Here is an 11,120-nt window from a genome sequence, read left to right as displayed (position 1 = left end):
CTGCCATCCTAGCCAAGACTCCGAGAAATGTCTGACCACACAGACTAATCCATCAACAAATGAAACTATGTTACCAACATTTTGTAATCAACAATAGGCAATTCAGAGGTCAGTGTTTGTCCCCCACCAATTTCAGTACTGGAATATCTAAATGAGGTGTGTTCACTGCTCAACCCTAACTGGATACGAGGTGCTGCAACGAGCAGTTGGTCCGCCACCGGCAAAACTAACAGCAGGGAGGGAGGGACGGAAGGAAGAGACGGGGGCAGGGGAAGAGATACCTTGCTGCGTTGGTACACCACTACGGCCAAGCTAAAAAAACAGTCATGCTAAAAAAACAGTCACCCATGACCATAATACCCTTGTTGATTAAACTTAATTTTTTTTACTTAATAGGTTTAAATCAACGGTGGAGAATAATCAAAGGAGGAGTTACATAAAATTACGTTTCGTAACTCCACAATCACCGTAAAACTACATATATATACTGGAATATTGAATAGATACAAAATTGAAGCACATTCGAAATTAGTAATTGCTGGATAGTGAGGTCCATCAACCACAAACACGAAGCTTGTTTCTGCCGAGTTGATCCATCAGTGTTCGCACAAGTGAAAAATAAGAAGCTTACAAGAATATATTTTCACAGAATCACATATCAATGGATCATCCCATGTCAAGCTTAATTTGTCCCGAGTTTTACAATTTAGAGTATTTTCTAAGGGATTCTCCCGCACTTCTCATCTCATCCGGCACCGGCAGATTACAGAGGAGCGTGACCCTTGCCTCGGCGATTTGAGGCCCTTCCCCCTGTGTGGATGCATCCATCTTCCAGAGCTTCACCTCCCATACCTTCAAACCCATTTCAGCAGCAACTATTAATTTCGATTAATTTCTAGCATCCTTTCATCATTCAGATTTGATAGCGATACGCATCATCTGTGGAAGATAGCTTTAACAATTCCTTCAACGTCAGTGAGATCAGGATATGTCGCATTATTCTCCTCTTAAGCACAGAACAAGTTGCGGGTTGTTTATACCAGCCACGTTAATTGCTCTGCCTACCAAACTTGATACTAACATGAAGTGGAATTCAGACAGTAGTTTCAGAGTATCAATGAAATGTAATATCTGTACTTCTGTAGCATACATCATGCTTCAGTAAATAAAATAATAATAAAAAAAGCATAATCAGGTGAGTAAAAACGCAATGGAATCAAAGGGAATCCACGCGAAATCATGATCTATGGTTTGTTTAAGCTCTGCGTGATCGACTACTGCTAGAGAAGAGGTTGACAATTCAGAAAAAGAAGAGGCAAAATAGCAGGGGAAACGAATTAATATAACCTGGGTGGAGCGGCCGATGTGGACGGGGACGGCCCGCGCGAGGACGGTGTCGCCGGCGGCGGCGCTCCGGAAGTGGTTGATGCTGAGCTGCATGCCGGCGACGCGGCGGTAGCCCGACGCCATGTGCGCGCCCATGCTCGCCAGGCCCTCTGCGATCAGCGCCGACACGCCGCCGTGCAGCACCTTGAACGGCTGCCGCCGGCCACGAGCGCAAGCACACGCGGCTTCTTTCAGTACACACGCAAAGCAAAAGAAAAAGTTTGCGTCTCGCTGATCGGTGGCCGGGGTTAGGTGGGTGGATGCAAGGGAGAAGAAGGGACCTGGCAGCAGGTGTCCGTGACGAGGAGGCGGCCGGTGAGCCGCGACGGCGAGACCTCCTCCATCTCGAAGCCCAGGGCGCTGAGCGGCGCGTCCAGCTCCGCCGTCTTGGTGCTCGCCGAGGCCGAGGCCGTGGCGTCCCCCATGGTTGACTGGTCGAGGCGCGGTAGGGGAGAAGGTCAGGTGCGGATGCCGGGCAGGTGTGCGTGCGCGTGTATGTATGTATGTATGTATGGCCTTTGGAGTTTCGCAAAAAAAAAGGGTGTAGCCTTTGGAAAGTTTAGCTGAGAGTGACTGGCATGATCAAGACCGGGAGAATTTTATATTAGAGAATTTTATCTTTTCTAGACCCTTTTTCTTTGCGGGAAATTTTTCTAGAAACATCAAATACAAGTACACACGCACGCACATAGTCACAACATCACATCAATCCACTCACACAACGCCTAGTGAAGACCTATAGTGATACTCGGTTATGCCAGCGAACCCAGGAACAACTCCATCACCAACACCGCATTGTTAGGGAATTCAATGAGGAAACCACGATTTAGTCTTGCTTAGGATGATGGTGGAGAAATCTGTTCTCCGATGCCTCCCATCCTTAAGCTACCATGAAGAAATGAAGACAACGGAAACATTAGGTGATGTGACTCTCGTCTCTCTTATTGTGATCATCAAATTTCTTTTTCTCTAATTGTGTTTCTCTTCTCCTCTCCTTTTTCTTATTGTTCTGGTGCTGCATGCTTGGACGCGTTATATAGCGAAGATGGGGATATATAGACATAGGAAAATGGGAAATTACGTGCCAAGCATTTAATACTGTATTGACATCAGTCGTACATAGTAGGTGGTATTATTGCTTAGAGATGGCACTAGTTGGAAGAATTAAAAACCTAGCAACATGTGTCGTACATAGTAGGTGGTTTCAGAATTACGATGTATCAATTTGGCTCGTATATATAGTTTGCTGTGTTGCTGTGTCTGAAAGAAAGATGCAAATCTATTTGTTTCTCCCCGAACAAAAAAAAATCTATTTGTTTCCGGGTCAAAGTATACATCACTGTGTGCATGTTTCTCCCAATTTTTTGCTGCCTTAGTGTAATGTTTCTGCTTGGTCATATAGATTTTGCCCCTCCCAGGAGCTCTTTTGTTTTCATACCTGGGGATGTGATGGTGAATATGTTTTTGAATTTTTGCCTTTCATTTTTATCTTATTACGGGGATGTGAAAAAATCTGACCATCAGCCAAACCAACCTTCAGCATTGTCGGGAGATGAGATGAAATTCTTGGTTCCAGAATTAAGATGTCTAGTTTGGCTCCTATGTATAGTCTGCTGTGTTGCTATACATGCAAATCTATTTGTTTTTGGGTCAAAAAGTACAGCATTCTGTGCATGTTCCTCCCAGTTGCTATCATAAGCTGATGATGGTTTTTGTCGGCAACACTCGGAAGACGATATGTCTTTTCTTTTTGAGATGAAACGATTTGGCCGTTCAATGTTGAGTAGCGTGTCCGCCCACAAAATCTGTGCAAATCTATCATTGCCATCTAAACTAGATGTAGCAATTTTATCTAAACAGTGAGAATTTGCATGAGCAGGTTACATCTGATACAGATGGCCATCGATTCAAGCTATATGCAAAAGAAAACCAAACTTTTAATCATCGGTGTACTCCGTCTCCAGTGTTAAATCAAGAAAATGACCTTTTTGTCAACATTTCAAAGTCCAAACAAGGAGGGTTCTTTCCTGGAAATAGCAAGGATGTGTGCTTGCCATCATGATCATCACGCGGTCTGGTTTGTGACACCTCATTGATCCGTGACACAGCCTTCTTCATCATGAGGCCTGGCTTGCGCCATGTCACCGATCCACAGGATGACTTTCCCTCTGGCCATGGATCACTCCCTCCTGGTTCCAACTCCCAACTCCACACCAACCTTCATCTCTATATATAGTAGAAACAGAGATCCATCCACGCGCGGGGAGCGCGTGCGACTTGGGCTTGGGACGAAGGGCGACCGGCGACGACGACGACGGGAGGAGGCCGCTCCGGCGAGCCCGCAATGATGAAGCAGCAAACAAACACTGCTCGTCCGACCTTGGATGGTCAGTTCTTCCTCCGTGTCCTCTTCCTCGCCTGCTACCCTCCTCATTCACCTTTGTTCTCCCTTCCCTGCATGCTTTCCAAATCATGTAGCCAACTTCCTCCTGAAGCGCTTCTGGACGGAGGGTACCTCCGCAGAAAGTGATGGTGCAGTCAAGTGACTGGGCGCGGGTGGAGAGTACCTGAGAAGAAGCAAACGAGAGACAGAGCCAGAACCAGCGCAGCCCCTCCAGAATTCCAATGTGACAACAACAATGAAAAGCTGAAGCACTGTGCATGGAACTTGCTTTCCATGGCTTCCATTACATCTATTCCCTAGAACATTAGTTTGCGAACGTGCAATATGATCACTCTAATAGAGAAGTGAACTCAGTTGCTCATGGACTAGCCAACTGGCGAAATTTCAGAACTCTTTGATCTAGTTTGATGAGCCCCCCTTCTATTGTACCCATTTTAGTTAATGATGTAACCCTGCTTTCTATTGAATAAAGGTGCACTTTATGAGGAAAAAACTTTTCGCTTGTTTGGTGCCTTTCCTGAATCATGACATCTGCAGTGACTCTGATTAATTTACAACACTGTACCACCTACTCTTCTAAATCCCCTCACAACCCCCCACCCACCCACCCACTCTCCTCCCTTGTTGAATATTTCCATCCCGATTATATAAACTAGAAGTGTGAAAGAAAAGAAGGATAGGAAGGGCCAGATGCAAGGATAAGTGAGAGAGACTACTAGCATTGGAGTGTCCCTTGTTTCTTCACATTTTCAGTTTCTCAATTTCTATGCCCATGAGCATGGGAGGCATTAGGAGAAAGCAATGCAACACACTGATAAGGATATGTAAGCAATCATCCATATTATCCTTTTCTCTATATGTGTGTCTCTCATGTTCTCCTTTTCTTATTGGCCTGGTGCTTCATCTTTGGACACTTTATATAGCAAAGGTGGGAATATATAGGCTAAGAAAAGTGGAAAATTAGGTGTCAAGCAAGCAATATTGTTTCCATACATAGTAGGTGGTATTATTGCTTAGATATGGCATATGAGTTACTACAAATAAAAAAGAAAAGAAATAAAAAAACTTGATTATTTGTATCGTCGGGCGCACCGCCAATTTAAAACATCTCCTCCTGGGCTCACAATGCCACGGTGCAAATGCAACCACCGGAAGCAGGTAAAATATTTTTTTACGGAAAAACTTCCAATCTATTCATCTTCAATCATGACAGTACAACGAACACCAGAAATAAAAATTACATCCAGATCCGTAAACCAATGGTATCATTGCTTAGTGATGGCATGTGAGTTACTGCAAATAAAAAAAGAAATAAGACAAAATAATAAATGACTTGAAAAATATTTATTGACTTCCGCATTTATAGTGTTAGGACCTCTTTGGATCACATGTTTGAGAACACATGGGATTATGAAAATCACATGAATCTGACAAAGTTTGCAAGTGCGAAACAAAGAACTGTGATAAGCGCCTAAAGAAAGTAGTGCGAAACAAAGAATGTGAGCTGGGTCGGGATGGAGGTGCTTGAGGAGGCAGCCTCCCTTTACTTCGCCAAGGTCGGTGCCGTGCAAGACACCGAAGATGGGGATATATAGACATAGGAAAGTGGGAAATTACGTGCCAAGCATTTAATACTGTATTGACATTAGTCGTACATAGTAGGTGGTATTATTGTTTACAGATGGCACCAGTTGGAAGAATTTAAAACCTGGCAGCAGGTGTTCCTGGCGACAAGGCGGCCGGTGAGCCACGATGGCAAGACCTCTTCGATCTCGAAGTCAAGGGCGTGGAGCAAAGCGTCCAGCTCCGCCATCTTGGTGCTCGCCGAGGCCAAGGTCATGTCATCCCCCATGGCTGACTAGCTGAGGCGTGGTTGGGGGGAGCTCAAGTGCAGGTTCCGCGCACGACGCGTGCGCGTGTGGTTGTTGGAAATATGCCCTAGAGGCAATAATAAAATGATTATTATATTTCCTTATTCATGATAATTGTCTATTATTCACGCTATAATTGTATTGTCCGGAAATCGTAATACATGTGTGAATACATAGACCATAATGTGTCCCTAGTGAGCCTCTAGTTGACTAGCTCGTTGATCAACAGATAGTCATGGTTTCCTGGCTATGGACATGGGGATGTCATTGATAACGGGATCACATCATTAGGAGAATGATGTGATGGACAAGAACCAAACCTAAGCATAGCACAAAGATCGTGTAGTTCGTTTGCTGTAGCTTTTCTGGATGTCAAGTATCATTTCCTTAGACCATGAGATTGTGCAACTCCCGGATACCGTAGGAGTGCCTTGGGTGTGCCAAACGTCACAACGTAACTGGGTGACTATAAAGGTACATTACAGGTATCTCCGAAAGTGTCTGTTGGGTTGGCACGAATCGAGACTGGGATTTGTCACTCCGTATGACGGAGAGGTTTCTCTGGGCCCACTCGGTAATGCATCATCATAATGAGCTCAATGTGATCAAGTGGTTGATCACGGGATCATGCATTACGGTACGAGTAAAGTGACTTGCCGGTAACGAGACTGAACAAGGTATTGGGATACCGACGATCGAGTCTCGAGCAAGTAACGTACCGATTGACAAAGGGAATTGAGTACGGGATTGATTAGGTCCTCGACATCGTGGTTCATCCGATGAGATCATCGAGGAGCATGTGGGAGCTAACATGGGTATCCAGATCCCGCTGTTGGTTATTGACCAGAGAGTCATCTCGGTCATGTCTGCTTGTCTCCCGAACCCGTAGGGTCTACACACTTAAGGTTCGGTGACGCTAGGGTTGTATATATATGAGTATGCAGTAATCTGAAAGTTGTTCGGAGTCCCGGATGAGATCCTGGACGTCACGAGGAGTTCCGGAATAATCCGGAGGTAAAGAATTATATATGGAAAGTTGTCATACGGTCACCGGAAAGGTTCGGGGGCATATCGGTATTGTACCGGGGCCACCGGAGGGGTTCCGGGGGTCCACCGGAAGGGGCCACCTCTCCCGGAGGGCCTTATGGGCTGTATGAGGAAGGGATCCAGCCCAAAGTGGGCTGGGGCGCCACTCCCCTAGGGCCCATGCGCCTAGGGTTGGGGGAAACCCTAAGGGGGGGCGCCCCCTTGCTTGGGGGGCAAGCCCCCCTCCCTTTGGCCGCCGCCTCCCCCTCTAGATCTCATCTAGAGGGGGCCGGCCCCCTTCCCCCTTCCCCTATAAATAGAGGGGTGAGGGGAGGGCTGCAGAGGACATCCAAGGCGCAGCCCCTCCCCTCCCCAACACATCTCCTCCCCCATCATGAGCTTGGCGAAGCCCTGCCGGAGTACTGCTGCTCCACCACCACCACGCCGTCGTGCTGCTGCTGGAGCCATCTTCCTCAACCTCTCCTTCCCCTTTGCTGGATCAAGAAGGAGGAGACGTCACGCTGATCGTACGTGTGTTGAACGCGGAGGTGCCGTCCGTTCGGCGCTAGGATCTCCGGTGATTTGGATCATGTCGAGTACGACTTCCTCATCCCCGTTCTTTGAACGCTTCCGCGCGTGATCTACAAAGGTATGTAGATGCAATCCGATCACTCGTTGCTAGATGAACTCATAGATGGATCTTGGTGAAACCGTAGGAAATTTTTTGTTTTCTGTAACGTTCCCCAACAGTGGTCGCTGGTGGGAATGGATCAGCGTCGTGGCCTTTTTGGAAGTTATTAGTATAGCTGGGCGTCACTGGCACAATAGAGAGCGGGAGAATTTGGCGAGAGACGTGCAACAATAAGGCGTTGTCTGGTTCCTAGTCACGTCTTGCCACACTATGTCACGTTTTAAGTTAGGTACTTTAATCAACTTAGCTAGTACTAGTATGTGTTTGATTTTAACCATGTTTAAGCAAAGATTCTTTTTGTGAGAAATAAACCAATATGTCATACACATAAAAAGTGTGGTAAAGTTCCCTTAAGAAAGCAATAGTGTGGCTAAGATTCTGAACACCTAAGGTAAGACAAGTAAAGCAAAAATAGCATGGTAAACAATGCCAAAATTAGTCACCAACGAAACAAGTCCTTAGTACTTCTTTTGTATTTTGGAGGCAACGCCACCAAATAGTCAGAGAACACCCGGATGTACCTACAATTCAATGATTCTTTGCTGCAAAGCCGAATCCAATAAACACAAAAAACTGATTTTTTTTTGCTGCAAAGCCGAATCCAATAAACACAAAAAACCAATTCTTTGCTGCAAAGCCGAATCCAATAAACACAAAAAAACTCTATCAACTATGCTGCATTGCTACCCGCAAAAAAGAAAAACACAATACTGCATTGCTAGGGAATCTGATGTCTATTTTTTTCTTAGAGAAAACCACAAGTCAGTCTAGCTTAGGCTAACAGTGCAAGAATCCTTTCCTTGATGCCTCTCATCCTTAAGCAGCATGGATAGATGAAGACAACAGAACATTAGGTGATGCTACTCGGGTCTCTCTTAATTGCGATCGTAGATTTTTTTTTCTCTATGTGTTCTTCTCTCCTGTTCTTCTTTTCTTATTGGTCTGGTGCTTCATCTTTGGACACTTTATATAGCAAAGGTGGGAATATACATGCATTAAAAATTGAAAAATAGGTGTCAAGCAAGCAATATCATATTCGTACATAGTAGGTGGTATAATTGCTTAGTGATGGCATGTGAGTTAATGCAAATAAAAAGAAAAGAAATAAAACAAAATAATAAATGACTTGAAAAATATTTATTGACTTCCGCATTTATAGTGTTAGGACCTCTTTGGATCACATGTTTGAGAAACATGGGGTTATGAAATCACATGAATCTGACAAAGTTTGCAAGTGCAAAACAAAGAACTGTGAAAGAGCAATATTTGTCGTTTCGATGGATCACCAAGAAAAAGAAACACATAAAAAATGTGTCGGTCCTACGTCAACATGTTAAATAGTTTTGAGTGGATGTTTAAATTCCAATGCAATTGAGGCATGCAAAATCAGTCCATAGAAGAAAACATGTGCATGGGAGGAGGAAGAAGGGAAAGCTGGTCGGAAGGAGTTGGTAACCATCAGATTGACAAATGACCCACATTTTATTTTTCTTATTGCCTTGATGCTGCCTCCAAACCTAGAGGCGGCGTTAAAAAGTTTTAGCTTCGAGGCTTTGGTTTGCAGTCTGGCAGGATGCAAAAAACACAAATGTGGATGAGGAGGTGGATTTGAACTTTTTTTTTACAATCTCAAATGAGATTGTCGCTTATAGTGTGTCTGCCACTAGGTATAACAGACCGATATCTAATGGTTCTTTTCATTGGCTCACTTGAAAACCATTTTCCTAGTCTCTACCAGGGTGTGGCCATGTCTCGCTTATAGAGAGAAGCAGAGCAGCATCGCATCGGCGACCACCAGAATGGGTTGGCCCAGCGTGGACCACAACCCTTCAACGTTTTTTCTTCTTCCATTTTTCACATTTTTGTTTCATTTTTTCACTTTTGTTTTATTTTTTCACTTTTGTTTATACTACAAAATTCTCTAATATATCTATCATAAAAATCACTTTATACACAGAAATGAAAAATGTTAACCACACATTTAAAAAATGTTTAATGCGTATAGAATAAATGTTTCAAATGTATACAAAAATTATACAATTTGCGTGAAAAAATAGATATCAAAACATATATATGAAAAAATATTGATCATGTATTTGGAAAATGTTAAACATGTATCTAAAAAGTGTTCCCGGTGTATGCAAAAAATGTACAATGTGTTTGAAAGAAGTAGACATAAAATTTATATGCTTTAGAAAATGTAATCATGTATTTGAAAAATATTAAACCTGTATTTAAGAAACATTCCTGATGCATACAAAAAATGCTACAGTATGTACGAAAAAATAGAAATAAAAAAGTATAAGTTTTCAAATATGGTAATCGTGTATTTGACAAATGTTAAACATGTATTTAAAAAATGTCCTTGATGTATACGAAAAATGTAAAATGTGTATCAAAAAGAGCTGACATCAAAATATATGTTTTGGAAAAATACTAATCATGTATTTGAAACAATTGTTCAACGTGTACAGAGAATTTTTTTTCATGTATTTAAAAAATGATAATGTGTATTAAAATGTTTTTGTTCTATAGAAAAGAGAAATAAAAAAACTTGATTCGACAACCAAAATTTTACTCGGGCTTAAATGAAGACAACCAAAATGCCAGGAAACACATAGCATTCACTCTTGGTCCGACAACCTTTTCTTCATAGTTGTTTTCTTCCATTTTACTTTCTCCTTTTGTTTTTCTACATTTGGATAGTTTTTTTAATACAAAATTTTCTTTCCCTAACAGACAATGAGAGAGTAGCTTTTCCAACACTTGATTTTTTGCGTACTAAAAAGAACTTGATTATTTGTCACGGTGCAATTCAAGCACCGGAAGCAGGTAATTCAATGTAGTGGCCCCTGTGTCCCATGAAACATACTACGTGGTGGTCCTCTTTTATTTACTACTGGTAGTAGTACAGGGGGTGTTTTTTTTTTACCACATGACACCGAGTGGTAAGCTACTACTCCCTCCTTTGCTAAATATAACTTATTTTTTAAAGATTTTCATATAGACTACGTATAAATGTATATAGGCATATTTTAAAATGTAGATTTATTCATTTTGCTTTATACGTAGTCTATATTATAATCTCTAAAAATACTACTCAAAGTATCTAGAGAGAGAGAGAGGCCGGCGCGGGAGGAGCTCTCTCCTACTTTGAAACTTTGATGATTTCGCCTAAAACTAGTCCAAAGGGAAAAAGAAACAAGTATGAAAGACTCAAGTGCATCAAAAACTTTAGTACAAAACTGAGTCATCTATTTTGAAACAGAGAAAGTAATATTAAGGATACATAATTCTGATGTACTTGAGTGTTTCATAATGGTTTCTTTTTCTTTAGAAAACTTTAAGATTTCGCCCAAAACTACGTACTCTCTCCGTTCCAAATTACTCGTCGCAGAAATGGATGTATCTAGAACTAAAATGCATCTAGATACATCTACATCTGCGACAAGTAATTCGAAACAGAGGGAGTAGTTAAGAGACCCCGTGATGATTTGATTTCTCTTGCACTTCCGCCACATTTGGTTGAAATTTGTCGGAACAATAAGGAAGCCATTTATGATTTTTACTGTAAACGCTTCAAATTGTCCAGCCATTCTGAAAATTCGGCAAATTTCACCACATCTTTTTGGTAAATTCATGTGGACCCCACTGTCAGCCCACTCACTCATCCAAATTTGATGAACTGTCGGCCTGCCGCGGCTAGGCCACCACCCCTCCTCCCTCCCGGCGCGGCCAAATT

At 42.7% G+C, this 11,120-nt stretch overlaps 1 protein-coding gene across 1 annotated transcript; it reads right to left on the bottom strand.

The window, feature by feature from the left end:
* Positions 1–463: 463 nt before the first annotated feature.
* On the bottom strand, positions 464–1,880 carry LOC125550309 (1,4-dihydroxy-2-naphthoyl-CoA thioesterase 1-like). The gene is made up of 3 exons (XM_048713281.1): positions 1,668–1,880; positions 1,348–1,539; positions 464–852 (listed from the first exon to the last, which is right to left on the bottom strand). The coding sequence occupies exons 1-3, from the start codon at positions 1,809–1,811 to the stop codon at positions 700–702; spliced, it is 489 nt and encodes a 162-aa protein (XP_048569238.1). The 5' UTR covers positions 1,812–1,880; the 3' UTR covers positions 464–699.
* Positions 1,881–11,120: the final 9,240 nt, after the last annotated feature.

This window comes from Triticum urartu, chromosome 4, assembly GCF_003073215.2.
Source record: "Triticum urartu cultivar G1812 chromosome 4, Tu2.1, whole genome shotgun sequence".
In the NCBI taxonomy this organism is placed as follows: Eukaryota; Viridiplantae; Streptophyta; class Magnoliopsida; order Poales; family Poaceae; genus Triticum; species Triticum urartu.
This window is presented reverse-complemented; position numbering and strand designations above follow the sequence as displayed.

Coding starts and splice junctions, on each gene's coding strand:
- LOC125550309 (XM_048713281.1), bottom strand. CDS start 1,811: ATGGGGGACGCCACGGCCTCGGCCTCGGCGAGCACCAAGACGGCGGAG. Junction 1,540..1,667: donor TCACGGACACCTGCTGCCAG/GTCCCTTCTTCT, acceptor GGCCGGCGGCAG/CCGTTCAAGGTGCTGCACGG. Junction 853..1,347: donor ACATCGGCCGCTCCACCCAG/GTTATATTAATT, acceptor ATGGGTTTGAAG/GTATGGGAGGTGAAGCTCTG.